Here is a 26797-nt window from a genome sequence, read left to right as displayed (position 1 = left end):
CTTACTGAAACACATTTGTTTGACACTTAGTCTCTTATGCTCAGCCCTGCTACCTTGCAAAGTTAGATGTGATTTTTTTCCTCAAACACCCCCTTGATGCTCTCAAACCTGATTCTCAGTCATGCTCCTCCTCTCCTGTTTCTCTCATCCCATGATTAGCATCACTTTTTTGTGAATGTGCAGCTTTCTGAGCAAAGAACTGTGAGACTCTGCAGAAAGTAAAGGTTTCATCATCATAGAAGAAATGTAAATCTTTTAGGAATTAATTCTTTTATGCCTGAAATAAAGATCAAGAACCTCCTGGAGGATTTGCTTTAGATCTTTTCCCAGCTAGTCTAACAGAAGTAATATCACAGTAACTAAATACCCATGAGACTGTAAGCATCAATACTCATTCCAAAACATACATACCATGTCTTAAAAACTAGCTTCTTGGGGTTTGCTTTTTTATTTAGTTAGTTAGAGAACTCCAAACAGTTGTAATAGCCTGCTGTAGCTAAAAATGGGAAGAGGCTCTGCAGCTGGGATTATCTGCAGAGATTCAAGAGCGCAAACTCACACAGGATCAGTTTCAGTAAATCTCAATAGTTGCTGCTGTCCCAGGAGGTGTCAGGTGCTGCAGTGCTCCAGAACTGATTTTCTTTTGCAGAACATAAAGCTGAACACAGTGAGGTCACTTTGACCATCATAAATACCCACCCTTCATACATTATGTTCCAGAAACTCTTGCAGAGTTATGGCCACTAACCTCAGTGATATCTGAATCCAGGAGAAAAACATCAGTGGAATACAAAAATGTAGGTAGCAATCAACCACTGGATTTGGGCTGAGTACCAGAATGATCATTAAAGTCAGATTGCTCACTTACATAGCTAATGATCTCTGCAGCTAAGCTTTTTCCAATTAGATCATGAAGGTGCAGCATTGGTGTTATGATAGATTCTGGCACTTGCAGCCACAGGGTGAGCTTCCTCATTTTCATATCTGCACCCTCCAAAATTAATAAGAGTGACTTGCTTTTCTTAGGATGAAGGGCAAAGGACTCCTTTGTTTTCTTTGAGGTGGCTAAAGAAAGACAGGAATGGTAGAATTTTGCTGGGTTTAAATTCCATTTTATTCTGCAAGTAGGTGCTCACAATTGATGTGTAACTTAGACTTATAGTGTAACAGATTTTAGTTTCTATTACCACATGATACTACAAATTTTTTGTTTACGTGAAACAAGTTCTAAGGTTGTATTATGTATAAGGGGATGAGTAGAACCTGAAATCACCTGGGATTCATGTCAGCCACATAGAAGCATTCCTCAGGCTCCGGGGCTTTAAGGCAAAATCATATTTGTAGACATTACATGATGTTGAAACTAGTGTGAAACATGAGACTCTAATTATCTTTTACTGTTGCCTCATAGAGCTGCATGCCTTCTGGTTCCCAAATTGTTCAGTTTTGCCAGTGTTGTGGGGTTTATTGATATGTTTGTTATTGTAAAAGGTTTTATAAGATAAATATTAGCCAAAAAAGAAGTTACTTGTGAGCTTGGGAAAAAGCTCTCTGTGTAAATGAATCTTAATAGAACAACTGGTGATTGATGAAAAGCATGAGCACTCTTGGGGCTGCTCCAGTTCTAGACAGAGTGTGTCACATCTCAGCTTTGGTGTTAACATTCAAGTTATGTTTTTTTAGGGAAGAGATACATATGTTTGGGGGAATGGAAGGAAGTGCAGATTTTTGTTGTTACCAATTCCTTAACACTGAATTAAAATTTAACTGATCCCATTTTCAGGTACTGTATGTCCATCCCAGAAAGATGAGGGCAGTTTAAGCAGAAATCAGATTCTTATTTCATGAACTCCTGGGAGATATAAACATAAATTAAACCTTTGCTTTTATTTCAAATTGAGTCCTTATATATAAAGAAGCTGAGGTCTAGCAATTGCTAATTTGTAAAAAAAATTTTTCTTGCAAAATGTGTGACAGTAACTCTTGGGGTATTTCAGAACCCCCAGATGCTGCTGTGAAGTCTTTAGTATCCCTATAAAGAAAGAAATTAATTCTTCATTATGGCCAAACTCTCTTCAATTCTCTGGACAAGCTGGAGACAGGCTTTTGTCTCATCTGTCAAATGAAACAGCTTCATGTGGTCCTGACAGATTTCAGAGCATTGGGAGCTTATCCTGATCCATGGGAAGTCTGTGATAACACCACACAGAGCACAGGGCAGTTATCCTACATCTTTGTTTCGTGCTTCCATTCTGAGAAGAGTCACACTCTGCCAGCTGAGTGATGAGACAGAGGAAATTATCAGACCACCCCAAATGAAGGCTCTTGGCAATTGCCTCATGGAAGAACTGCCAACCATCCAGCACTAAGTAAAGGAGGTCTCTGTGCGTGACCTGAGTGGCATAAAGAGGCTCAAGCGAACAGAAATATCTAGGCAGAAAACGAAGTGTAGAGAGGCATGCAACAGACTGGAGGATGACACATGCAGGCAAGCATGTGTCATCCTCCAGCTTTGTACTTCCACTAGAATTAAATTCATAGTGTTGTCATAACCTTAGCCAGACACATCTGAATGTGACATTAATTTCTTTTTAAAAATTAGATAATTGATGCAGCTTTATTATTGGGTGGATTTTAATTGCCTTCCGCTCTGCTCTTCAGTAAAATTAAAGACCACAAAGAAAGAACTTGCTGAATTCCCCTTTTAAAGCTAGTCTGTCCTGAAAGTTGATGGTTTTATTTTTTCTCTTTCCTTATCCTGACGGAAAAAGAAAAAAATTGTGGGTAACTGAAAACTTAGTTTTAAAAACTGCTGGTTTAAAAAAATGTTTTGTAAATAAGTCTGAAAGATAAACTAATCCTTATTGGGGTTTTTCTATATTATTGCTATGATTTCTGTTCATGAAAATACTAACATATAATGGCTCTTTAAATTAATTAGAATTTTTGCAAGGGTTTTCTATGGGCTTACTCTCTTAATCTGATTCATTAGCATGAAAGGCTTTGCTTTCAAAAGATCAGAATTTACCATTCCAGAATTCCAAACCATTTGAATGATTATGGATTCTTTTCTTTTGTAAAATAGCCTGCTTAATTTTTAATTAACTACTTATCCAAATTAAGAAAATTGGCACATACCTTCTAAATAAAATAAAATTAAAATAAATTAAAAGTCTATTTAAGGACTCCAGATTATACAAAACATACAAACACTGTTTGATGATAAACTGAATAATACTTAAAATTTATTCTTTGTCTGAGCATTTTTTACCTCAATTTTCAGGTACAAATACTTCTTGTTTACTGGAATAGAGTTCTCTATCATTTGGTTCATTATCCATCCTTGATAATTGTACATTGTGTTGATGTTACCTCCTTTCTTTCCTGTTAGGAGCTCAGTACATCATCCATGTTTAGAGGAGTTTAGATTTTTGTTTTGATCAGTTGAGTAGAAAGAAGACTGCAGAGATATATTTCAATCTACGTAGTTGTTTCTGGTCTTAAAAAAGATCCACTATAAAACATAAATATAAAATTTTCTATGATTGTTGTCTTTGGAGGTTGATCTCTTTTCTGTTTCTATTGCAATATAAAGCTTCTAGTTGTATAGATTAGAAAGTGGATATGGCCTTGAAGCAAATTATTTCAGTGAAAACCACTGTTTTTACTATCTCTATTTTTCATAACAGAAGCATCTGCTAGGGTTAGAATTTAGACTATGATTTTTAATTCCAGGAATAATAATTTAATTTAATAATAAAAATTATTCCAAAAGTAGGGTAAGGTATTTATAATATCTTGGGGTCAGCAACTGTGTGTCACTTGTGAAGGCTGTATTTTCTCCTTATAGTCAAATCCCCATATGTTAATCTTTGTGCTGGAGTTTTCCCTTCACCTTGGACACTCCTTATTCAAAATTATAGAGAAATCCTTAAAAATCAAGATTTATTGAATCAATAACAAGGAAATTTCCCAATATTTCTATTCAAATACCTGAAAAAAGCTGAATAGCTGACAGACCTTTACAATGGAAAGATTTCATAGAATATCCATTGTCAGCTGGATGGCAGTAAATAAATGTGATTTGCATAATGCCAAATGCATTTTATCTCCTGTAATAAAAAATATAAATAAATGTGGATTTATTAACTTTTGAATAGAGATGCTATATCTTTTCTGTAATATTGAAATATAGAGACATTCTAATGTGTTTATGAGATAATACAACAATAAACTATATATCCAGATATAACTGGATAGTTATTTCAGAAATAGTATACTATATACTCCTGTGCAATAACTTTCCAGTTTACAGAAATATCTGCCATTTAGTGCAGCCCTTTGCAAACCAGTTAGTCATGATAAAGTTATTTATGTTATGTGAGTGCAAGGAACCAAAACAAAAAGCTGGTTTGATTTTATTCATTGTGGTATTCTCTGCAGGTTTGGAGTCAGTATACAAATAACTCAGCTTTGCATACAACTAAGGGAAAGCCACGCTGTGTTCAGGTCAGACTGGGTGTGCCTCAGCTTTTTACAATGGCAGTCTTGCAGCCCAGCATACCCTCACCACTGCCCCCCAAAATGATCTGTCTTCTTTGCAGGTGGTGCTTCTTGCTTTCACCACCAAGACACTGCACACATTTATCGACTACACTGCTTCTAATCTGGAAAGCTGTGGCTCCAATTTTTTATCCAAGATCAGAGATGAAATATGACAATGCTGACACTATAATGGAAGGAATCTAATTTGGAGTGTGGGGAGGGATTTTTTTCTTGCCTGATTTCATAGCAAAGAACTGCTGATGGTAAAAATGAATGGTTTCTCTATGAAATTGTGAGCTTTTTTCTCTTATTTAATACTCTTTTTTCACGATAAAATATTGTTCAAGGCTCGGAAAAAAATTTTACTTTTGTCAAAAAAAACTTTTAGTTTGTCCAAAATTTTTATTTTATGTTTTGATTTACTAGAATTTTCACCATTTTTTTCTTGCTGGAAGACATCTTTTCCACCAAACATCTAATAAAACTCAAAGGATGTGGCTATTTAACCCAATATTACTAGGTAATAATATCTATATGTTCAAGGTAACAGCAGTTTTAAAGAGAAATGTCCAAAATGTTCAGCACAGGTTCCCCAAGGGCAAATTTTGCCTGACCAACCTAGCTGACTTCTGCAATAGAATGACTACATCAGTGAACAGGGACAGGGCTATAGATGTCATTTATCTGGACTTCTGTAAAGCCTTGGACTTGTGTGTTCCCTCAGTATCCTTCTCTCTACATTGCAGATAGATGGATTTGATGGTTGTACTGTTTGATGGGTAAGGAATTTGTTGGATGGTTGCATCCAGAGAGTAGTGGTCAGTGTCCTGGTGGACATCAGTGATCAGTGGTGTCCCTCAGGGGTTCACATTGGAACCAGCATGGTTTAGTGTCCTCATCAACAGCACAGACAGTAGAATCAGGTGCACCCTCAGCAAGGCTGCAGACAACACCAAGCCAAGTGGTGCTGTTGATACACCTGAGGGATGGCATCCCATCCAGAGGGACCTGGGCAAGCTTGATGACTGGGTCCTTATGAAACTCATGGGGTTCATGAACACAGGCTGGGAATTGGACAGATCAAGAGCAGTCCTGCCAAGAAGGACTTGGGAATGCTGGTGGACGAGAGGCTGGACATGAGCCAGCCGTGTCCGGAGCTGCATCCAAAGCAGCATGGGCAGCAGGGTGAAGAAGGGCATTCTTCCCCAGGTGAGACCCCACCTGGAGCACTGTGTCCAGCTCTGTGGTCCCCAGCACAGGAAGCACATGGACATGCTGGAGCCCAGACTAGAGCCATGATGATGGTGAGAGGGCTGGAGTACCTCTCCTGTGAGGAAAGGTTGAGGAAGGGCCAGGATTGTTCAGCATGGAGAAGAGAAGGCCTCATTGTGGCCTAAAGTACCTAAGGGGTCTTATAAGAAAGATGAGGGCGCACTTTTTGGCAGGGCAATGGTATTGAAAAGAGGGTTATTTTAAATTACAAATAAGGAAGGATTTTTTTAGAATGAGATGGTGAAATACTGGAGCAGGTTGCCCAGAGAGGTGGTAGATGCCCCATCCCTGGAAACATTCAAGGTCAGGTTGGACTGTGCTCTGAGCAACCTGATCTAGTTCAAGATGTCCCTGCTCATTGCAGGGTGGTGACCTCTAAATGTCCCTGCTGGCTCAAACAGTTCCATGATTCTGTAATTCTATAGCTTTTTACATACACTTTACAGTCGTATTTGCACACACAATATATTTTCACATAGTTACAATACAGCAAGGATGCCCACAGATATTTCATATAACATTTCAAATAAGATTTTCATAATTTAAAAATCCTATCCTCTAATTTGGAAGAAAAAGCTGAATATATTTCAGCAGTGGTCTAGGTTTTTCCTTTTTTTCTCTCCTTTTTTGTCTCCTTTTATTTCTTGGTACTGCTAAGAGCACATACTATTAGAAACAGAGAGGAGCCTGACTTTGGGAAATGTTTGTTGAAATCTTTGAAGGGTATGTGTCTGCTTTTTTCTAAAACACATGTGATCTGATCATGCAGAAATGTCAGTCCAGTTCTTCAGTTCTGTGAGGAGAGTAAGAAATAATGTGAAGTTACAGTGAACCCATCTGGTCAAGCAGGAAAATCCGGTTTAATTGCTCTATTGCCAGAAATGTTAAATCACTTCCTGGGAATGCAATTCATTTGGAACATATGGAACTCATTGGAAGGTCTCCAGTGAATTCAAAACTGCACTGAAGATGAGAGCATTTCTCATAAGTAACAATCATGTTTTCCCACTGGGCAGCATGTAAGCAGCATGTGTAGCTGTATTAACAAAAAACTAAACAATAGGAGGACTGTCTGAGATCTTGTTCAACAACATTTACTCGTGGTTTACTTTATTTTAAATTTTCAAGGGATGCCATGTCCATTTAGGCTTCTTTCTTTTAACATTTGAGCTGCTAAAGAATGTTCTGATGAAACTTTTAGCTCATTTTATCTCTTAATTCAAAAGCACTGCACTCTTTAGAAAACAGATATTTGAAAGCACTCTACCTCACTCTACCTTTCAATTTTCTGGAACTTTAAATGCTTCTTCAACCCACTTCATAGAAGCAGAAATTTTGTGACTTACACATCTGCCCTGAGGCCGGATGATTTTATGTATTTCCTGCTACAGATTTTTACCTGGGTTAAACCCACTAAACCCTAAGCAACCTTTAAGACTGCCATCTAACAAACTCACTAAAATATTTCATTGTAAATCACCATGTGTTAATGATCATCAATTAGAAATATTGTATATTTCCAGGAAATAAATTGATGTGACTAGTGGCATTATTAAAAATATCTGATATGCCAATAGGAATAAAAATCTACATGTTGAAGTGAATGATGACAGCTTTTTAGGAAGAGTTCATTCAGGCACTTCCAGCAACTCACAGTGCAATTATAAACATAACCAAAGTCCACTCAAATCTATCATAAAGCCAGCAGAAAATGATCTGCTCTACTCATCATTATCATTTCCCCATGGAGACCTGTAACTGCTTCCCCTGAGCTGTTCATCTTGGCTCTGCATTTTAGACCTTCCAGAGGCTGTTCCCATCAAACTGTTACCCTTTCCTATGACACAGCTTATAATTTGAGTGCAGACACTTATGGTTGCCACCTCTTCAGCCACCTCAGTGTTCCCTAAGCTTTTTTTAGAGCTAGCCTTTCTAGCTAACAAAACTCAACATTAAAGTGTGATGTTAACCTGTTCTCATCTTTCCTTCTTTTGTCCAGACCCTCCCACCAGATTCATACTAAGGTTCTCTCTTTCTTTCTTGTGCCATTAAGTATTTTTTTTTCCCGATTTGCTTGTTTCTCACCTTCTTCTCTATACAAAGTTCTGTCTTTACAAATTTCTTTATTGGGCTAATGTGAATATATAAATATAAATAGTGAATCTGAGCTTTTCTTTCTTATTTTCTTACTTATCTTAGCCAGTGCAAACACTTAAGTCTGGGAAGGAGAAGAAAAATACATACTCATTTTCAAAATTATATCAACTTTTTATAAAAATTCATACATGATACACTTTTTCTTTCTTTGAAACTAAGACCTTGATTCACTCTGTGATTTTGTTGTTTCTTTGTTATGTTAATTTTCCTCAGTCCATGTTTCCTCAGATTTTGTTGCACTACTGGTCCTTCTTTTCAACAAATACGGGTTTGCAAAATGGAAAAAAAAATGGTTTTCTAGCAAGAGGCTATTATTGGTTTGAATAATTTTAATCTGATTGCATAATACTTTTGAATGTCACAGTCAAACAACACACATTTTACCAGACAGAGTACAGGTGAAACAGAAAGAATCACTAAAGGTATATAATAATTTATATCATATAAGACATGTTCTAGTTGAAATTATATCCAGAAAATTCTATGAAACACTATTGTATATAAAAGGACAAATCAAATAAAATTAAATTCTCAGTCTGTTTTGAGAAATTCTATAGCAATTCCGAAACTGTTTTTTTTATTTATCTCTCCCCTTCTTCTTTTTATTTTCTTTTTCTTTTCCTTTCAGTCTGCAGCAGGAAAATCTGATGAATAAAATCTAGACTAACATAAGTGAAAAGCAGGTAAAATTGATACCTTAACTAGTGTGGCAGTTGTGCATACATTGCATGCCCAATCTGATTTCTCATCCAGCCTTTCTTGCCTGTATCCCATATATACATTTTAAAATTCTTTTTATATGTTTGACATATAAATTTCACTTTGCTGTTCATTCAATCTATAATCTCTTTTTTTTAGGGAAAATACACTAAGAAAGTTCTTCTATATTAGTCTGAAAGGAAAGCATAATATGAAAAAGATTTTGGATCCATTGCAAAGAAAAAAAAAAGAAGTCATACTATTTTCCAAGTCCAGAAACAATTACAGCTGATATGAAAACAATTCTATTACTTGTCTCTGAAAATTTTTATAAAAAGTAAAGAACTGGTATATTATACAACAGCACATATTTGAGCCTACAGAAGAAAGGTTTGGCATTTCAGTCTTCAATCTTCAGCCATACAGATTTTGCCTTCCTCCCTCAAAATTATTAAGTAATTTCCCACTGGAATTTTGTGATCATGTGTTCGAGGACGATTATTTCAAAATGTAATCATACGAATATCTCATTAACTCCATCTCCTCCCTTCTCTCCTAGTTCTTTCTAATGGCAATTAGTTGCACAATAGCTTATAAGACACTTAAATGGGAACTGTATGTTTCTCTCCAGAGTGCTTAAAACGGTAAGACCTCAGTTTTTTCCAGATCTTCTAGACACTCACAAAATTTACCAAGATTTCATAATGTTTCCCTAATATTGCTGGTATCCTCAAAATAGTCCCTAATATTTTTTATAATAGTATTTTTTTTCTTCTTTCAGGCTATGCCAGTTATTTCAGAGAAGGAGAAGGCTGGTGAGTAAATACTTACTCATTTTCTCATTTCCTTGTTGTATTTGTTTTTGGAATACCCTGTTACCTAACTAAGTGATAAAAGACAGGCTTCAGCTGTGGCTTTCAAACATATAGGATTACAGACCTGACCAATGTCTATGTAAAGACTATCTGTTGTTCCCTCAACAGGGTAATTTCTCTTTCTAAAAATCAGTCCAGTTTTCTGTGTCATATTAATAAAGATGTTTGAAGCTGTCCTACGAAGTTGAATTGCAGCTGCTCCTTACACATCAGTATTTCTGTAGTTACTCACTTGCTTTATGTTAACGTGTATTATGATTTATTAAATGTCTCAATTAGCAAACATGGATGCAAATGGGTTTTCTCAAGTCAGTGGAATTTGACTTTTGACTTGGTGTAAACTTTACTGTCTATCTTTAAATATGGCAAGAAATTTCAGTTACCTGGAGTATTTCACTGGAGATAATAACATTTGTTTTGGCTAAGTATTTCTAGAATATTGAAAAATTCTTTTTTCTGTTCTCTTCTGTTATATATGTGTCTTCCGAACACTATATGTGCTTTGGTGCTGGTATGTGAAATCTATTACTGATTGCCTGCTAGACACTGTCAAATTGGTGTACTCTTGTGACAAACACTAGGGAACACTCCACTCAGCACTATCACACTCAAGAATCTTTGTTGGTTGCTTGTGTTTTATTTTAATTGATAATTTGCTACTGTACTTTGAATATAGCTTGAAAAATACCTCAAAATATTGAAATGCCACCTGGCATTCAGATTTATGTCTGTTTTTTATTGGTGATGTTTTCTTCCATTACCTGGTTTGGATTGTTTCTTTTCCTTTTCTTATTAAAGGAGAGGAACAGGTTAGAAAAATGTTTCAGAAAAAAAACCAGAGTAACAGTCAGTACCATAAAAGCTAAGGAGTTGTCTGTTCAGGATGTTGCTGCTTTAGCTGTTGAAGTTCAGAAATGATCCCCAAACTCTGACCCATATTTAATAAGATTTTTCTTTATAGATTCCACAGGCAGCATGATTTGGTGTTTCTTTTTCTGAGGTTGTTCATATTTGGCCACACCTAAATTATGTCAAAACATGCAAATTGCTTATAACAGGCTGTACCATTTGCAGCTAATGTCAAATAAAACTCAAAGATCTATGCTTAATTCTTGGTGTCAAAACTACCTATCGTGTCAGTGTTGGTAATGATATAGAATTAATCTAATTTTTATATAAACTTTATAACCTGTACATATGCATATGAACCTCTCTCTCCTCTCTTTTCTGTCTTTCTGGTCAGACTTCTGTGCTATGTTTTTCTGTGGACAGTATTATATTTAATATTACAAATACTAAGTGTAACTTCATGTCACAGGAAGTCAGTTTGCTGACATTTTCATGCACATGAGCAAAAGTGAGACTGAGATTGAATATATGGTTTGCTTTTAATCAGTTTTGTCTTTCATTTGGCTCTGCAGCTCACGAGTTCCTGAGGTTATGATGGGTTGTTTTGCTATATTAAGAATGCATGAGGGAGATGATTATTAAGATCAGCCCTAATCACTTAGTTCTAGGTGCAATAAGTGTTATTTTAGTTAAGTTCAATTTGATCTTGATTCAGACAGTCAGATCCTATGCTTTGCAAGGTAACTTGCCAGTGTTTCATCATTGTTGCTTTCACTTCACCAGACTGATATTACCCATAGTCACGAATGACAAAGACATACCGAAGGTGTGAAAGTCTTCAAAATAATATATTTGCTTGCCTGCAGTAAGAGAACAAAAGAAATACTAATTTTGATATTTGTTTGGAAATACTAACAATCAAAGTTTTCTAGTTTGTATTATCACAAGCAAACTAAAATGTACCACAAAATATTATAGAACAAAAAGAAGTTGTTTATTTTATTGTTGGCAAAGCTAGTAACATCATAGGTAAAGAGACTGAATGGCATTGTATTTCAACTGGATTGAAATGTACTCAAAATTTCTAGTGAAACACCTTTCCTCATTTTGAGAATTTGAACTAACATTCTGTTGTAAGTCCCTCACTTCTACTTAGTACTATTTGATTCCATCTGGGACTTGAAAAAGAAATACAAGAAACTGGAAAGGCTGTTATTCTAAAATTTCTAGTTTAGAAATTTTTTATATACAGAAATAAAACCTTGTTTTAACAAGACTTTCTCTTCTGTAGACTCCAGATACCTTGATATCTTCAAATGTATTTCCTATAGGCAACCAAACATTTAGATCCTTAAATGGACTAAGCTGCCTAAACGGCTTAGAAGTTCGCAAATTACTGATTACGTTTATAGAATTTTTTAATCCTTGAAATTAAATATTTTTTTCAATTTTATATATTTTCCAACATACAGTAAATTTTGGCATCAAACACAAACTCCATAAGACGGAGTACTTATTAAAAAGACCCAAAACACTCACATGCCATTTTTAGATTTGGAGCAAAGCCAAACATCTGAAAACATTGTTGCTTTTGTCAATTAATGACTCAAGAGTTGCATAACAAATTTAATTTTTTTTAATAGTGGAAAGTGCAGTAAAGCATGCAATTGCAAAGTGCCTTTGGCAAAAATCTATAAATTATCAGTATATTGAGCAGAACATTGGTCCTGCCTAAACACGTACACAATTACTTCCACTTGTGTGAATTAGGGCAATGCAAATGATGTACTATGGCATCAGCTATTTCTGAGTAATGCATTTTTATGAAGTCTCGATATTGTTGACATTTCTGGCAATGTTGAAAAAATAAATGTTTCAAAATAATATTTTGAGATAGAAGTTAAGATCAAGCAGTATGCACAGTCAGAGAAAATGGTGACTCAAGCCAAGAGATGACTCAGGACTAGTAATGTTGGCACCTACATTAAGAATGCAAGCCAGAAACCAGATTAAAACCACTGTTTTTTCAGACTCATCTGTTTTTCTTTTGAGTAAATTATATATTTGTATTCCTTTACTTACCTTGCTGACTGTTGTGATTTATATTCTCAAATTCTGTCCAAAAACTATGAAGAAATTTGAAGTCTGGAAAATTTAGCACACCTGTCAATAACGGAGGTGTCTGTGTCAGGGTTTGTAGTGCTGACTCCATTTATAGTCTAAAAATAATCAACTTCTGAACCTTTGGTTCTGATAGCTATATATCATCATCTGTTTTAGTGATGTGAATCACATATGAGACTTCACAAATGGTATTGGTTAACTTGCCACTAACTACAGACTCAAGGTTGGTCCTGACACAGATATCAATATTCAGTACAATGAATCCACTGTGAGCTTCCTAGTTCAGGGCTAACTTGTGTTTCTGGAGCAGTGCTCCCAAAACAAAGGTGAAATTACTTTAAACCAATATTAGAATTATTGTGTAAGACTCTTTGTGTACCTTCTTCATGCTTTCCCAATTTATCCTCAAATATTTGTAGGGAATAGTGAACTCTGTAACTCAGAAGCATTGCTACAAGAGAGCCAGTGGGAGAGGAAGAGCAAATATCTACATCTGGTCACAGACTAGTACAGCTTATTTCTCTTGAGGTGATGGAACTATGTGCTACCAATAAACAAGGAAGAAGGTTTAGTCTAGCCCTAAACAAATTCTAACATCTAAACAAATATTAACATCATTGGTCCATGATGTTCAGCATTATAATAAATACACTTTTCCCATGCATAGAACAACTGCCCCATGGTTGTTTTTTGCTGAGTGTACATTTAGAATAGTTGTTGCTCTAAAAGGAAAAAAAGTTCTTTTAAGTGAGAATAGCAATTGAACATGCTTTTGAGTTTTCATGACTATCAAAATATTCTCTTATGCTTTAAAAATATTCTGTGGGAAAAGTGCACAGCCTCTGGGTAAATCTCAGTATTCTCTCTAACTAGTAGGTTAGAGAGATCTACTTCAGCACAAATAAGTGTCAGACCGTGATGTGTAGGAGAAGAGATCTGGTAGCCCATTTCTTATCTGTATTTTGATTATCAGCTGACGAGAACCTTGGAAAGACTGGGGACTAGAATAACGTGCGTCCACACCAATATGGTTCTAAGCACGTAATTCGCTTTATTCTGTGAGATGGTGGGTTAAATACAGACGGAATAGTTTACAAGAACAGGTGCATTCTGATAGGCAGTGAGAATACAGAAATATGTAAGCTATTGCAGTTTAAGGTAGCCACTGTGTCTTCCCAGTAACTGTTCTATGTTAGTGACACTACTACTTTAAGACATTCCCAGTAGTAGATAAGTTTATCTCTCAGTACGTATACTGAACGTACTGAGGCCTGCTAGACCAGGCCTGAGGCCTGGTCTGAGGCCTAGTTTGAGGCCCAGGTGTGGATAGCTCTACCTTATGATACAAGCTATCCTCCTACACATCCCCCCTTTTTTCTTTAGAGCTATCTAAACTGGGTCTGTGACACGGTTGGCTGCTTTTACATATACTGTTATGAGCAAAGCACTACTTGAGTTACCCAAGAAAAACCTAAAGATCTTAGCTGCTAAAAGTAAAACGATGAGAGCACACTATATTCAGTCTTTGCTCTTCATTCATACGCAGGTTCTAAGTTAAAGTTTCAAATCATCTGCTGTCTCCTCTTCTTCTGCGTTGCCTGATGGTGTTTCACAGCTGAAGACTTCTCTGCTGTCACTGGGCAGCTAGGGTTACTTCTGTCAACGCAGCTGCAATGCTGCATCTGTGTTGCTGTATTCTCATCTGGTTCAGCTTTTGTTAGTATCTAATCGAGTCTACAGTTTGCAGAAAAGAAACTAAAACAGACCTGGTATGCGAATTGGCATTCTCAGAGACAAGGAAATAGAATAGGAATTTTGCTTACTAATGAAAGTGATAAGCGATTATCAAACTATTTCTGCTATCACCCCAGAGACTGCAAACTGCTGAAACGCTTTTCTTTAGTGAACCTTGACATCTCCTCCCGGGTAAAGATGACAATCTTCACTCCAAGCTGATTCAGCTGTCATTCTGATCGGATCAAATTGTCAAGTTAAGATAACTTGCATATTATTTTTTGGAGCAGAAACCTCTGGGCTTCATTAACAAACACTATCTGTCCAAGTTAGAGTTAGAGTTTGGCCAGAACTCAAACTCTAAAATGGAGTGATGTTTTTAGCATATCTTTTAAAGACAATTTCTAACAACAATAAACATAAAATGCTTAAAATACAACAAACTGTCATAATATCATTACATAAAAGAGACATTTAAAAGCTAAGATAAAAGATTGTTCCGATTACTCGGGAACTCGTCTTTTCTGGAACTCTTCTTGAAGACAGTTGAGTACCAATTGGAGCAATCACAGGATCAGCAGCTGATGGAAAAATCATCAGTGATGCTTCAGGTATCTCTCCCCAAGACCTTCTGAAAAACACTTAAGGATTTAACAAACTGAAATGCAATGTCTTGACTCACACAAGAGGTACTAAAACAAGCCTAAAATCTTATTTCAATCGAAATGTGTAACACAGTTAAAAGAATCAAATGAAGCTTCAAAAGGACATGCTAAAACATTGCATAAAACATACAAGATTGATTACAAAAGAGACAAACTATATACTTAACATGACACTTAAGAAAAAATTCTGACTTGCACCTAATAATACAACCATATCTGTTAACAACATTCATGAAATATTTAGATGGCTAAAAAGATAAATAGAATCATTTAAAATGACAAGTACTTGTTAGAAAACTCTATAGACAAATAACACAACATAAAAACTTGAACATCAACTTACTAATGCTACCAATTTATATACTTAACATGTCATCGAATTATATTTTAAAACTCTTATCTTTTACAACTCTCATACACTAAGACACCTCACAACTAACAATACAATCAAGGATCTAACAATTTGCATCATTTTAAACCTTCTTTATCAATGTTCTGTTATTATCATTTCAGTTAAACCTGTTTCTTCTTTCTTTCTCGCTTTTTTTTTTTTTTTTTTTTTTTTTTTTTTTGGTTCTAAGCACAGTTATAACATTAAACTTGTTTTCACTGGGCAAAACTGTTCATTTACTCATTGCCCTAAGACCTTCCTCAAAGAATTCTTGGCTCTACTGCTACTGCTGGCAGGATTATCAGTGAATTTCTGCTGCCCTGGCATCCTCCTGCCCAGGAAGATTGCTGGCTCTCTCAACTGCCTCTTGAATGTCAGGTAGTTCAAAATGCTGTGAATCATGTTTCCAAACGCTCTTATGTGGCTGACAAACGACAAACATGGACTTTACAAGTACAATTTCAGCTTGTAGATTACTTAGCTGTTTTAGGAAACATTATTCTCAACTCATTGGCTGTGGTCGAAGCTGGGAAGATTTGCTATTTGGAGAACCTGGGAGAAGGTCACTCAGCTTGAGAGAATTTGTGCCACATGACTTTGCTCAGCAGAAGGCTGGGCCGTCATGGCTCTGAATTCAAATTACCTCTATTATAACTTATCTTGATCTTCTCAAAATTCACACTGACTGAAAAGTCTCACTGGCTAAAGTCCCTTACCCTTGTCCCATTCTGTCAGGCATGGGGACATCACGGCTCTCAGCTCTCTCACTAGTGCTATCACTGAACAAAACATACTACCACAGTCCTCAGGCTCTGAAACTCATCCCCTGAGGCACACTACTGTGCGTCCCCATCGCTGCAGCACAGGACATGCTCGCCTGGGACTAAGCCAGCACAAACTCCCTGAAAAATGACCTGCTGGTCACCGCCTTAACCCGCCAAGGAGGGGTCATAAAAACAGATTCTCTCAGGCCATTCACTCCCCAGCCTCAGGAGTGACAAAGCACTAAAAGCTAATGTGCAAGACAGCTTTCTCTCATCTCTCTCCCTAGCACAGAAGACCAAATTCAAGAGCAGTAGCACAGCCTCTCTGCCTAAACAGATGTGCCAGAGGCTGGCTTCAGCCAGCTGCACCCACCTCTCTAGGCAGGACAACAACGCTGAGAGTTCTGAGATGAGACTTTGTTCAGCTCTGAGAATCATTCTCAAAAACAACTACTAGAGTACCTAGCAGTGAAGCAGGGGACCACTCCAGCTGGAGATGTCAGCTAGAGCCCTCTCAGCACCACTTACTCAAATGCAGCTAGCATGGCACTAATAACTATTTTCATGTAATTTTAAATCTAGTTTCCTTTTTCTCTTTTTTTTTTTTTTTTTTTTTTTGGTTCTAAACTTTACAACTTAAACAACTATACCTTTTACAAATTATAAAACACTCTTTAAATCAACTAACTCTTAAATCTAACATAAGTAAGTCTCAACAACAATCTACAACCTTCATCAACCTTATAAACTCTATATGTGTGGTAACTCACTGAAAATTTATTACTAATTAAACTCCTTAACATTTAAATATAGACTTAAACTTAACTTAAACTTATCAGGGCCTAAATCCTAAAAACAAGCTTTAAAATTATATGTTTAACAATAATTAACTCAAACTCAAATTAATTCACACAAAAATTAATTTTAACAACATCAAAATGTAGAAACAACTCATCCTTACACAGAGTTAATAACTCTAGCTAAGAACTCATTTCTATTTCATTTTTTGCTTTATCTTTTTCATGATAGGATATATCTTTCTTTTTCATGTTGCATTTCTCACACAGCGATGGATTTTTTCACAACAGAGGAACAGATGACTATTTTCCCTTCTTTTTCTGGTGTTTTTCTTGCAATGTCTACTTGTTGCATGTTTTCACTGTCTCTGTTTAACAATCTTGAAAGCTTCCTGGGTAATAGCACGACACAGGGTTGAGTTACGATGCTTGCTTATCTTCAAAGACGACACTGACATGCCTCTGCACTCAGCGAAGGGGGGGGGTAAGAAGATTTCAGAGCCCAGTCCGTCGGCTAGTGCAGTTGATTGGCAGACTGCAGGGGCATAGGAGCTTCTAATTGAGCTGACGGTGTGCTGGCATTCTCATTAGTAGACATCTTGTTTATTATATTTTTGAGCGGGACAGAGAAAAAAAAAAAAAAAAAAAAAAACACGACTCAGCCAGGAACACTGCCGGTCGCTCCGCTGCTGCTGCTGCCCTGAGATCTGCCTCCTTGCTGCATCACTTGTGCCCTCCTTGTTCCGCTTTCGGCCCCTCCTGCCTTCTCATCTTTCGCACCGCCTCCCGGGTCTGGCAGCTGGGCTACTTCTTGTTTGTTTTCATTCGGCCCGAGAGGTGCAGGGAGCATTTCTTGCCTTCTCCCTGCCAGAGACGAACAAAGGGAGGGGCAAAGCGGAGCTGCATTCTCACTCTCGGAATGCGTGGAATGCATGGAATCTCCACTGAAGCGTCTGGCTACCTTAGATTTTTCCTGTTGTTCTTTTATCTTGGAAAGGGAAGCAGAGGGACAGGGAATCTGTTTTTCTCTGGCTAAAATTACGGTTTTGCTCTTTTCTGCGAATGTTCGCAAGGTATTTATTGCTTTTTCCCAAATTACGCTTAACTCTGAATGTCTCTTTGCTCTTTTTCCGGGTAAAACTACAACGTCCCATAGCAATCTGCCTTTCTCTTTCTGTCCTGCTTCTCTGCAAAGAAATGCTGGCCGCTTTCGCTTTCCTTCTTCCCGAACCCATAGGGTTACCTGATTTCTATCAGAGTCTTTGATATTTTCGCCTCTTTTCGAGACAATGGACGCTACAAGCTGCATGGCAGCCAAAAGGTACCGGTCCATAATTGAATCCCTCTGCGTCTGCCGCTCTTACCTTCTCTCTGCTGACAGTAGGTGGTACTGTCGCCTTTTCTGATCAATCCAATCGACAGACGCTCCCCAGCCTGCCTCGGAAATTCTGGACTGTAGGTCGCAAGCGACACACACATGTCCCAAATCAAGCGAGGTCTTCCAGCATTTAAGCTAATTAATTGACAGCATTGAAGCTAAATAATCCGCAGCATTTAAGCTAAATAATCACACAGCATCGAAGCTTTATATTTCATTAAAATCTAGGGCTCTGTCCCTGTTCGGGCGCCACTGACGAGAACCCTGGAAAGACTGGGGACTAGAATAACGTGCGTCCACACCAATATGGTTCTAAGCACGTAATTCGCTTTATTCTGTGAGATGGTGGGTTAAATACAGACGGAATAGTTTACAAGAACAGGTGCATTCTGATAGGCAGTGAGAATACAGAAATATGTAAGCTATTGCAGTTTAAGGTAGCCACTGTGTCTTCCCAGTAACTGTTCTATGTTAGTGACACTACTACTTTAAGACATTCCCAGTAGTAGATAAGTTTATCTCTCAGTACGTATGCTGAACGTACTGAGGCCTGCTAGACCAGGCCTGAGGCCTGGTCTGAGGCCTAGTTTGAGGCCCAGGTGTGGATAGCTCTACCTTATGATACAAGCTATCCTCCTACAATCAGCAAGCCAAAAAGAGGACAAAACATGAAGTACAGTAAAAAATAGCAGAATCAGTGAATCTCTGGCCAGCATACAGTGTTTGAAAGTTCCCCAGTGCCAGTATTACAATATGGGCCTAATAGTGAACAACTCTTTTTGTTGGTGGTGTTTTTTTTGTTGTGTTGTTGTTGTTGTGGTTTGGTTTGGTTTAGTTATTGTTGTTTGGTTTTTGTGTGGTTGGTTGTTTGTGGGTTATTTTCTGTATCAGATTTAGATTTCTGGCAAAGACACTATTTAATAAGGTACAGGTTCTATTCTCCTTTGGTGTTAATTTTCCTGGTTGTCTTTTGATTCGGAAGGAACACAAATACAGAGATGATTAAAGAGACCTTAATGGCAGGGTTTTCCTCTCACAGGCTCTAATTGTTAGTGTCAGGCAGCAGAGGACACTTGGTGCCCAGCCCCATGGCGAGATGAGCTGCAGGACAGGAGGTGATGGAGCGATGACAAGATGGGTCGGGCTGTCTGTGAGAACTCACAGCAGGAGGACATGGAAAATCCAGTGTGACAGGTTCACTATCATATAACAAGGCACATAAAAGAGCAACTGCTTGGCTCATTAGGTAGAGGTCTTTTCATTCCATTTAATTTAACTGCAGCTCTAATCAAAAGGGGAAAAAAATACAATCTGCACTAGTTTTTTCAAACGTATTCTATATCTAGAGAAAGCAACTCTCTGTGAGCAGTACTCACTAGATGCTCTGTTTTCATAAAGTCATTAAGAGCTCATGCATATATAAGTTGTTTTGAACCTAGAGCAAACATTAAAAAATTCAATTTGTCTCCAAGATATCAATTTCCACATAAACTGGAGAGAAATACAAGGTAATTGGCACAGTTACTAGTTTTCTGGCTGCCTTACAAAAACTCTAGCCAGTATTGTAGAATAAACTGGGCAAAATGAATTATTAATTGTACTATTTAGCAAGTGTTTTATCTGGTTTTAGTAGAACACTCTTACTAGAGTTTTTGTGAGACCTTAGCATGAAGTACTAGTTTCTAGTTAGGTAATCCTTCTTTATTGTCAATATTGCAAGTTATAAAATTTGGTGTTTGTTTTCGAAATAACAGTGTCAGATGAGCACTCATACTTCAATCTGTGTTACTGAAAAACAATTACAATAGCTTGGCCAGAAAATGCATGGATGGCTGCCAGACACTAATAGATGTTAATAGATATATTTTTATTCCACTGCTATTCATTTCATTTCTAGAAAAAATGATGATGCCAGTAGATACTGAAAGCTGACCTTTCATTCTAAGACTCCTAATTATTTTTGGTTGTTGAGTTTTCTTTATTTTTTTCTAAATGCAATAAAATAGCTGATGTCAGGATTTTTGGTATTTGATTTTTAGTGGCTTATTAACCACACACTAGTGTAGTTGTTCTTCTGAATAAATTACTTCACTTTTAAAAGTCACACCATATTCACTGTAGACATAAACATACAAAATTTAAAATGCACATAGCACTGTGTGAAGCCAAAGGTGCTGTTGCCATTTTCTTTACATTTTGGAGGAAACAGGAGATCCTTGGACTGCAAATTTCATTAAAAAGTCCCCTTTAAAGCATGCTAAATGGACTAGGAGCAGGATGACACCTCAAACTCCTCATGGTTGTCTCTAGTATATTACTTTTTCTAGTCTTAGAGAGTGAAGGGTAGGGCCAGGTAGTGAATGTGCTCTGAGGGGAGTCAGTGATAAGAAAGCTGTGTACCATGGGAGGACACAAATGTTCAGGTACCAGCCTGGACAGGAGAACAGGTACTTTGTGGAAGGCTAAAACAATTTCCATTAAAAAGTTTTATAATGATTAAGTACATCTGCAGTATCTGGGAACTAGCAGAACCTGTTGTGCATAAAATTCCTTAGTCAGCTTCTATTTTCTTTCTCCACCTGCTTTGTGGAGAAAGTATGGACCATTAGTATGGACCTGCTTTTACATTTTTTGGAAGAGCTTCTTAAATCAAAATGTGCAGTTTTTAACTTTAAATTTTGTTCTTATCTTTAATATAATCTCATTTATTCACGTTTTCGAATGCTTAGATAAGAAAACCTAACTGAATTATGTCAGGTTAGTAACAAGGATAGGCCATTATCTTTACATTGTATTATACATACATGTACTTTATCATAGACTTTAGGGATTTATTAGTCATATCTTTCCAAACTCCTCAATGATTTTGTTAATTGTGGAAACAACTTTAAATATTTCTTTGATAAATATTCGAATGCTATTTTTCATTTTAGAGGAGACAAGCTGTGCCCAAGTGCCTTATATTCTTGTGGTGAGCATTCAAATTTTGATTTCTCTGCCAGTTTAATGTTTTTTCTTAAGTAATAAAATTACCTTATTCAAATCAAGATAGTTCCCTGATGGGAATAAACCTTTGTACAATACCAGCTGAGTGATTACTGCTCCCGGTCATCATGCTGAATCTTTTAATCCAATGTGTTTCTAAGGCAATATGTGCTTTCCTATTTAAGGCAAGTTGTTCTTTATCACAGAAATTATGTTATTATAAAAAACCCCCAAGCATTAGCATTCAATTATTTTAAAGATATTTAATAATAATAATATTTCATCACATTGATAAATTGTAAGAATGTATCTCATAACAGACTTCATCACCTAGTAGTGAAATACAGTTAAACAAAGAATAACTCTCTTCAAGGAGACCTTTGGAGGTTCTTTCTCCAACTTTCTGTGCAAACAGGACAGCCCTGAGTTCAGACAAGATTGCTCAAGTCTTTGTCCAGTCCAGTTTTGAAAACTTCCAAGACCAGAGCCTGTGGAGCCTCTGTAGGCTATGTGCTCCACTGCTGTCTTGTCTCCACAGAGCAGATATTTTCCTCATGTCCAGCCTGGTCCTTTCTGGTTTCAGCTGATGCCTCTTGTCTCTTCTGCTGTCATCCTCACATGCACAGTATAAAGAGCCCACCTCCATCTGTTTGTTGCCCTGCTGTGCAGTCCTGGGGGGCTGCTGATAGGAGCCCAAAAGCCATCTCTGCAGGCTGAGCAAGTCCTGCAGCCTCAGCTCACAGCCCGAGTGACCCAGACCCCGACCACCTGCTGGCCGTCCCCTGCACGTCCCTTTTATCAATGTCCTTCTTGCACTGGGAGGATCCTGAAACTGGACTCACTGTTGCAGATGTGATCTCACAAGCACTGCCTAGAGAGGGATAATCCCTTCCCATCTACAGGCCATGCTTTTATTGATCCATCCCAGGCTGCTCCCAGCTCATTTTACTGCCAGGGCACGCTGCTGGCTCACGCACATCTCACTGTCTGCCAACACCCCAGGGCCTTTTCCACAGAGCTGCTCTCCAGCTGTCGGTGTGCTCACAGAGAGCCAACGGGCTCTGTCGCCGCTGGCCCAGACACAGCGACAGGCGTCGTAGGGGGGTCAGTCTGCGAGCAACGCAGGCAGTACTGACCCTGTGGGTTCTTTGCCTGGCAGGGGCTTATGCGAGCAATGGAAATTCGACAGGCAGTGGAAAGAAAGGAGGAAACAAATTCCAGACGAACAGAGGGTTTATTGCAAACACCTCCTCAGCCCGAAACTGTTCGGGGGGAGAGGGGTGCGGGGGGTTTTTGTCCGAAGGATTCGGAGGGGGGGCAAAGGGGGTGGCCAGCCACTGCCAGCCAACCGGGGCAGGTTGCCAGGGGATATGGGTGTAATAGAACATCGCTTGGACCAATCAGGGGAAAATAGGAGGGATTTACAAAGGCGGGAAAAATGACAGGCAGCTAACCGTGTGCTGCATAACAGGTGCAGGAGTCATGTGAGTTAAACAAAGGAACAATCGAGGGATGGGGTACAGAGAACCCAACCAGTACAAAAGTATAGAAAGCCTAACCAATTAAATTAACACACTGCCACATCCAGCCACTTCTTATCATTTATTTATCCACCCTTACAGACTGTAAAATCCCAACTTACGAGCAAAAATATTGTGGAAATTGTGCTCTTTGTTGACAAAACAGAAAATAGAGCAGGAGACCCATGAATTTGTTACTTTCAGCCAACTCAATTCTGTATTACATTATAAGTAATTCTAATATGTTCAGATTTTAGAACACCACCAAACAGACTGTAAACTGGTACTCAGTATATTCTACTAGTGTCATATAATTCATTTTAATCAGGTGACTTCTCAGTATAAAGTTAGGTATCAGCTACACAGTGACTCAGTAGCATTTACATTACCCAGGCCACGTTGTAGTCTCTTTTTGCACTGGACATCAGAAACATTCTAAAAGAGGTGTCCCTGACCAAAAATAGCTTTTAAATCAAATCAAACATGATCAAGTTGTTCTTTCTTTCCTTTTTTGGCTATAACAAGAGTAACAGAGAATGGTGATAACCAATTAATCAAGTTATTTCTAGGCTAATTTTCTTCAGACTGAGTTCATGGCAAAGACATGTGTTGATTCAAATGAAATATAAACTAGTTCACTTGGTCCTAATTGATACTGACATGCAGTCATTACGTTGTGGTTTCCAAAGTAATGATGGGACTGTTGATTTGGAAATCAGGTGATGGTCTTTCTTTTTCAGTGTCCAGAAATAGAGGCAGCTTCTGAAAAGCTGAGGTGCCTACAGCCAAATTTTAAAATTACCTTTTGGCTATATTTTAATAGTTATTTGGGTTATTTAAGATGAAAAACAAGCTCTCTGGGACACCTACTAATTTTGAACCAAGTCCCTGTCAAGGTAACTTCTGGGCAGTAAAGTCTGCACATGGCACAAAATTATGATGATACCTTGTCATTTCTGAAAAATTTAAGATGCTCTTCTTTGCTTCTTTGGGTTCCTAAACAACATTCAAAACATCTGGAATATATTACGCTCCTGTGTTCATATTGGAAAACAGGACTTGAACTGCTGAGTTGTTTCAGAGTTGTTCAAGTTGAACCAAAAAAAATACTTGAGCAATTTTAAAACATATTTAATATGAAGAGCCTTGAGTACTTAAAATCAAGTGTGACAAGATAATCTCTTACTGCATCTGTTAAAACAGAAGGGTAAAAAATTATTCCAGTCCCAAATCACTGGAACGTGAGCTTGTGTTTTGTTGCTTATACACTTGAGGAACTTACATATTCACTTCACTAGAATAAAAAGTTTCTATTCAAAAATTTTTAGGGAAAAGAGAGAGGTCTTTGGTGTTTGATGAGAAGACATGATTATTTATCTGTGATTCTGTGACATGATTATTTACATTCCTCTAAGGACATGCTGAAAACTCACATGAGAGACACCCTATCACCGTGGAAGCCTAGCCAGAAAACAGACTGGGGACACAGGTCTGGGTGCAACAGAGCAGCAGGGCAGAAGACCCGGTTTATTTACAAAAGCCTACTTTTATACTTTTTCTATTAGGCCTGTGGATTGGAGGAAGGAATTCCCACCTCCACACCACATTGGTTAAGGGGACTGTCACACAGTCTTTTTTGTCCCAGCAAGGAATGTAAAAACAATGGCTATGTTTATAGAACATAGCTGATGTTTACATTAAAAGAGCGTGAGAAAGTACGGACTTCTCCTTTAATATGAACGCTCAGCCAAACCAGGAAAAACTCATGGCAACATCTCACCCTTTTAAGTATATTAAAAAAGAAAATAAAAAAAAAGAAAAATGAACAATTCTATGACAGGAAAAAGAAAGAAAAAAAAACCTGTATAAAGTTCACCGACCTTCATTTAGGTAACGGTGTGAGGGCTACATGTTGGTCTGATTCTGCCTTTGCTACCCAGGGTTTCACCCTGAATCCCTTGCCATAACCTGCTCAAAATATCTCGAGCATAGTCTAACATAATTTAACCAACACCCTCATATTTCTAAATTTTTATAAGATACAAGGGAATATACGGTGCAAAAGGCAGGAGCATTCCAAGAAAATTTTACTACTCAATTCAAAATTCTGAACCCCAAAAGTTCTGTCCCAAAACCACAACCCCCAAACAACGTGCACTTTCCCCACAGAGGTCACAATGGCTACAGTACATAAAACTGAACCATAGCAAACAATTCCTCTGAGTCCATGATTAACAGTCCGTTGGCTCTCAGCATCACACTGCTTCAGTCTGTCCTTGTCCAGCAGCTCCACAGGATCCAAAGTCTCTATGGAGGCCATATAGGAAAAGAGAGGATGCCAGTCCGTGTCCATGTCAATCAGATCTTGAAGAGGCTTCTGTGATGGGTGGCACTAGGGTGGCACAAGGTTTCAGGATCAAACAGGATCAGTCCAATGCACCTGAGGCAGCTCAGCAGACTTTCAGCGGCCGCCTTCTTAGCATGGATCGCAGAACTTGAGGATAGAGAACTCAGAAAACACAAATTGAGCAATTGACTTTTTCTCAAAGAATGCATGATATATAGGATGTGGACGTAGAAACCCACTGCAAGGTCCAAGGAAAACTGACCATAGCTATGTGGCAACATCAACACTTCCTACACTTGAGATGATGGCTGTAAACCAGCCAGAGAATTTTGCTCTTGTTCTAGAGCTTGGGAAACTGTTTCGTCCCCCTGATGTCTTTGTCTTTTTCTTCTTCGCCTCCGATTTTTCGGGCTTGGCAAGGGCTCGGCATGACCCACTGCTTTGCAAGTTTCTGCAGTATGGTCTGGACCCCCACATTGTGCGCAGAAAAACAAGGGAGTCACTTTCTGTGCCTCCTTTTCCTGTTCTCCACTAGGCTGAATATCTGCTTGTGTCTCATACCCATTATTCTGCCCCATATCAGCCGGCTGTGAAGCAGCCGTTGGGGTAATCACCATAGACTCACAGGTGTTCAGAACTGCACAGGTCTGGATCATTTTCAGGACATTAGAAGTCTCTGGAATGATTTCCAGGAGCCTCTGGCAAGCAGAATTAGCATGGCTCCGTGCTAATTGCTCCAGCAGTATCAATCTTAAGGTACTATCCTGAACTCTCATCTCTAAAAATTTCACCAGACGCACTCTAAATTTATGAAAAGCTTCCTCTGGCTTCTGTGCTATGTCTAAGAAGTCTTGCTTTGGGGAGAAGGATAACTTGGTTTTTATCAATGCAGATATCCCTATGTATCTGCACGAATCTAAGACAGTGCGAGAAAGGCCAGCTTGCACATCAGGGCAAGCATATTGACTCCTCCCCATAAGTAGGTCAGCTCCGACCCCAAACAAGGGATCGTCTCGAGGCAGGTGGCTATTTCTGACAGCCATTTTTCCAGCTAGGATTTTCCAACTTCTCTCAAAGGTAAAAACCTGTTGAGGTTCAAGCATCACTGTTGCAAAACCTCTTATCTCATAAGGAAAGATCAAATTCTCAAATTCTGCACTTATCCATTGAATTGCCTCAGAGAAGCTTGTATTATTTTTTGCCACGACCCTTAATAAGGGAAATGGGACTGCCCATGATGGGTCATCATGGCTATGAGGCTGTGGAACCAAACCCACAGGTCCCTGAACTGGCTCGGGCAAAGCTGCATCTGCAGGCAGCAGCTCTGTTATCTCAGCAGCCTGACTCACCTGGGATGCAGGACTAAAAACCTCATCCGATTTCATAACAGGAAAAGCGTGCACATCAGACAACGCTTTTGCCCCGTTATCATCTCCCACAGCTGACCTGGCTCCGTAGGGGGGGTGGGCGGGGGACAGTGACTCACTCAGCCCCTGCTCTGTGCGGGGGGGGGGTGATAGGCAGGGGGGCGTGGCCAATGGGCCACAGGTGTCAGCTCCTGCTCGGCCAGCCGATGGGTCGGTGGGCGGGGCCAGAGCCGGCAGCAGCTCTGCGGTGTCAGCGCTCGGCCCCGTCCCCTCTGAATGGAGGGGGCGCGCGGCCGCGCCGGGCGGCGGCGCGGGGGGATCGCACAGC

The 26797-nt window shown here is 38.5% G+C and overlaps 1 protein-coding gene across 7 annotated transcripts in view; it reads left to right on the top strand.

Moving 5' to 3' along the window:
* DLC1 (DLC1 Rho GTPase activating protein) overlaps window positions 1–26797 on the top strand; it is a 246968-nt gene that overhangs the window by 91089 nt on the left and 129082 nt on the right. For all 7 annotated transcript variants that reach the window (XM_063401997.1, XM_063402000.1, XM_063401999.1 and 4 more), the window contains one exon: window positions 9455–9488. In XM_063401997.1, the coding sequence (XP_063258067.1) occupies window positions 9455–9488 (34 nt within the window). The remainder of the gene's footprint in view (window positions 1–9454; window positions 9489–26797) is intronic.

The sequence above is a fragment of the Prinia subflava genome, chromosome 7 (genome assembly GCF_021018805.1).
Source record: "Prinia subflava isolate CZ2003 ecotype Zambia chromosome 7, Cam_Psub_1.2, whole genome shotgun sequence".
Classification (NCBI taxonomy): domain Eukaryota; kingdom Metazoa; phylum Chordata; class Aves; order Passeriformes; family Cisticolidae; genus Prinia; species Prinia subflava.
Note: the sequence above shows the minus strand (reverse complement) of the source record. Positions and strands in the feature narration are given on the sequence as shown.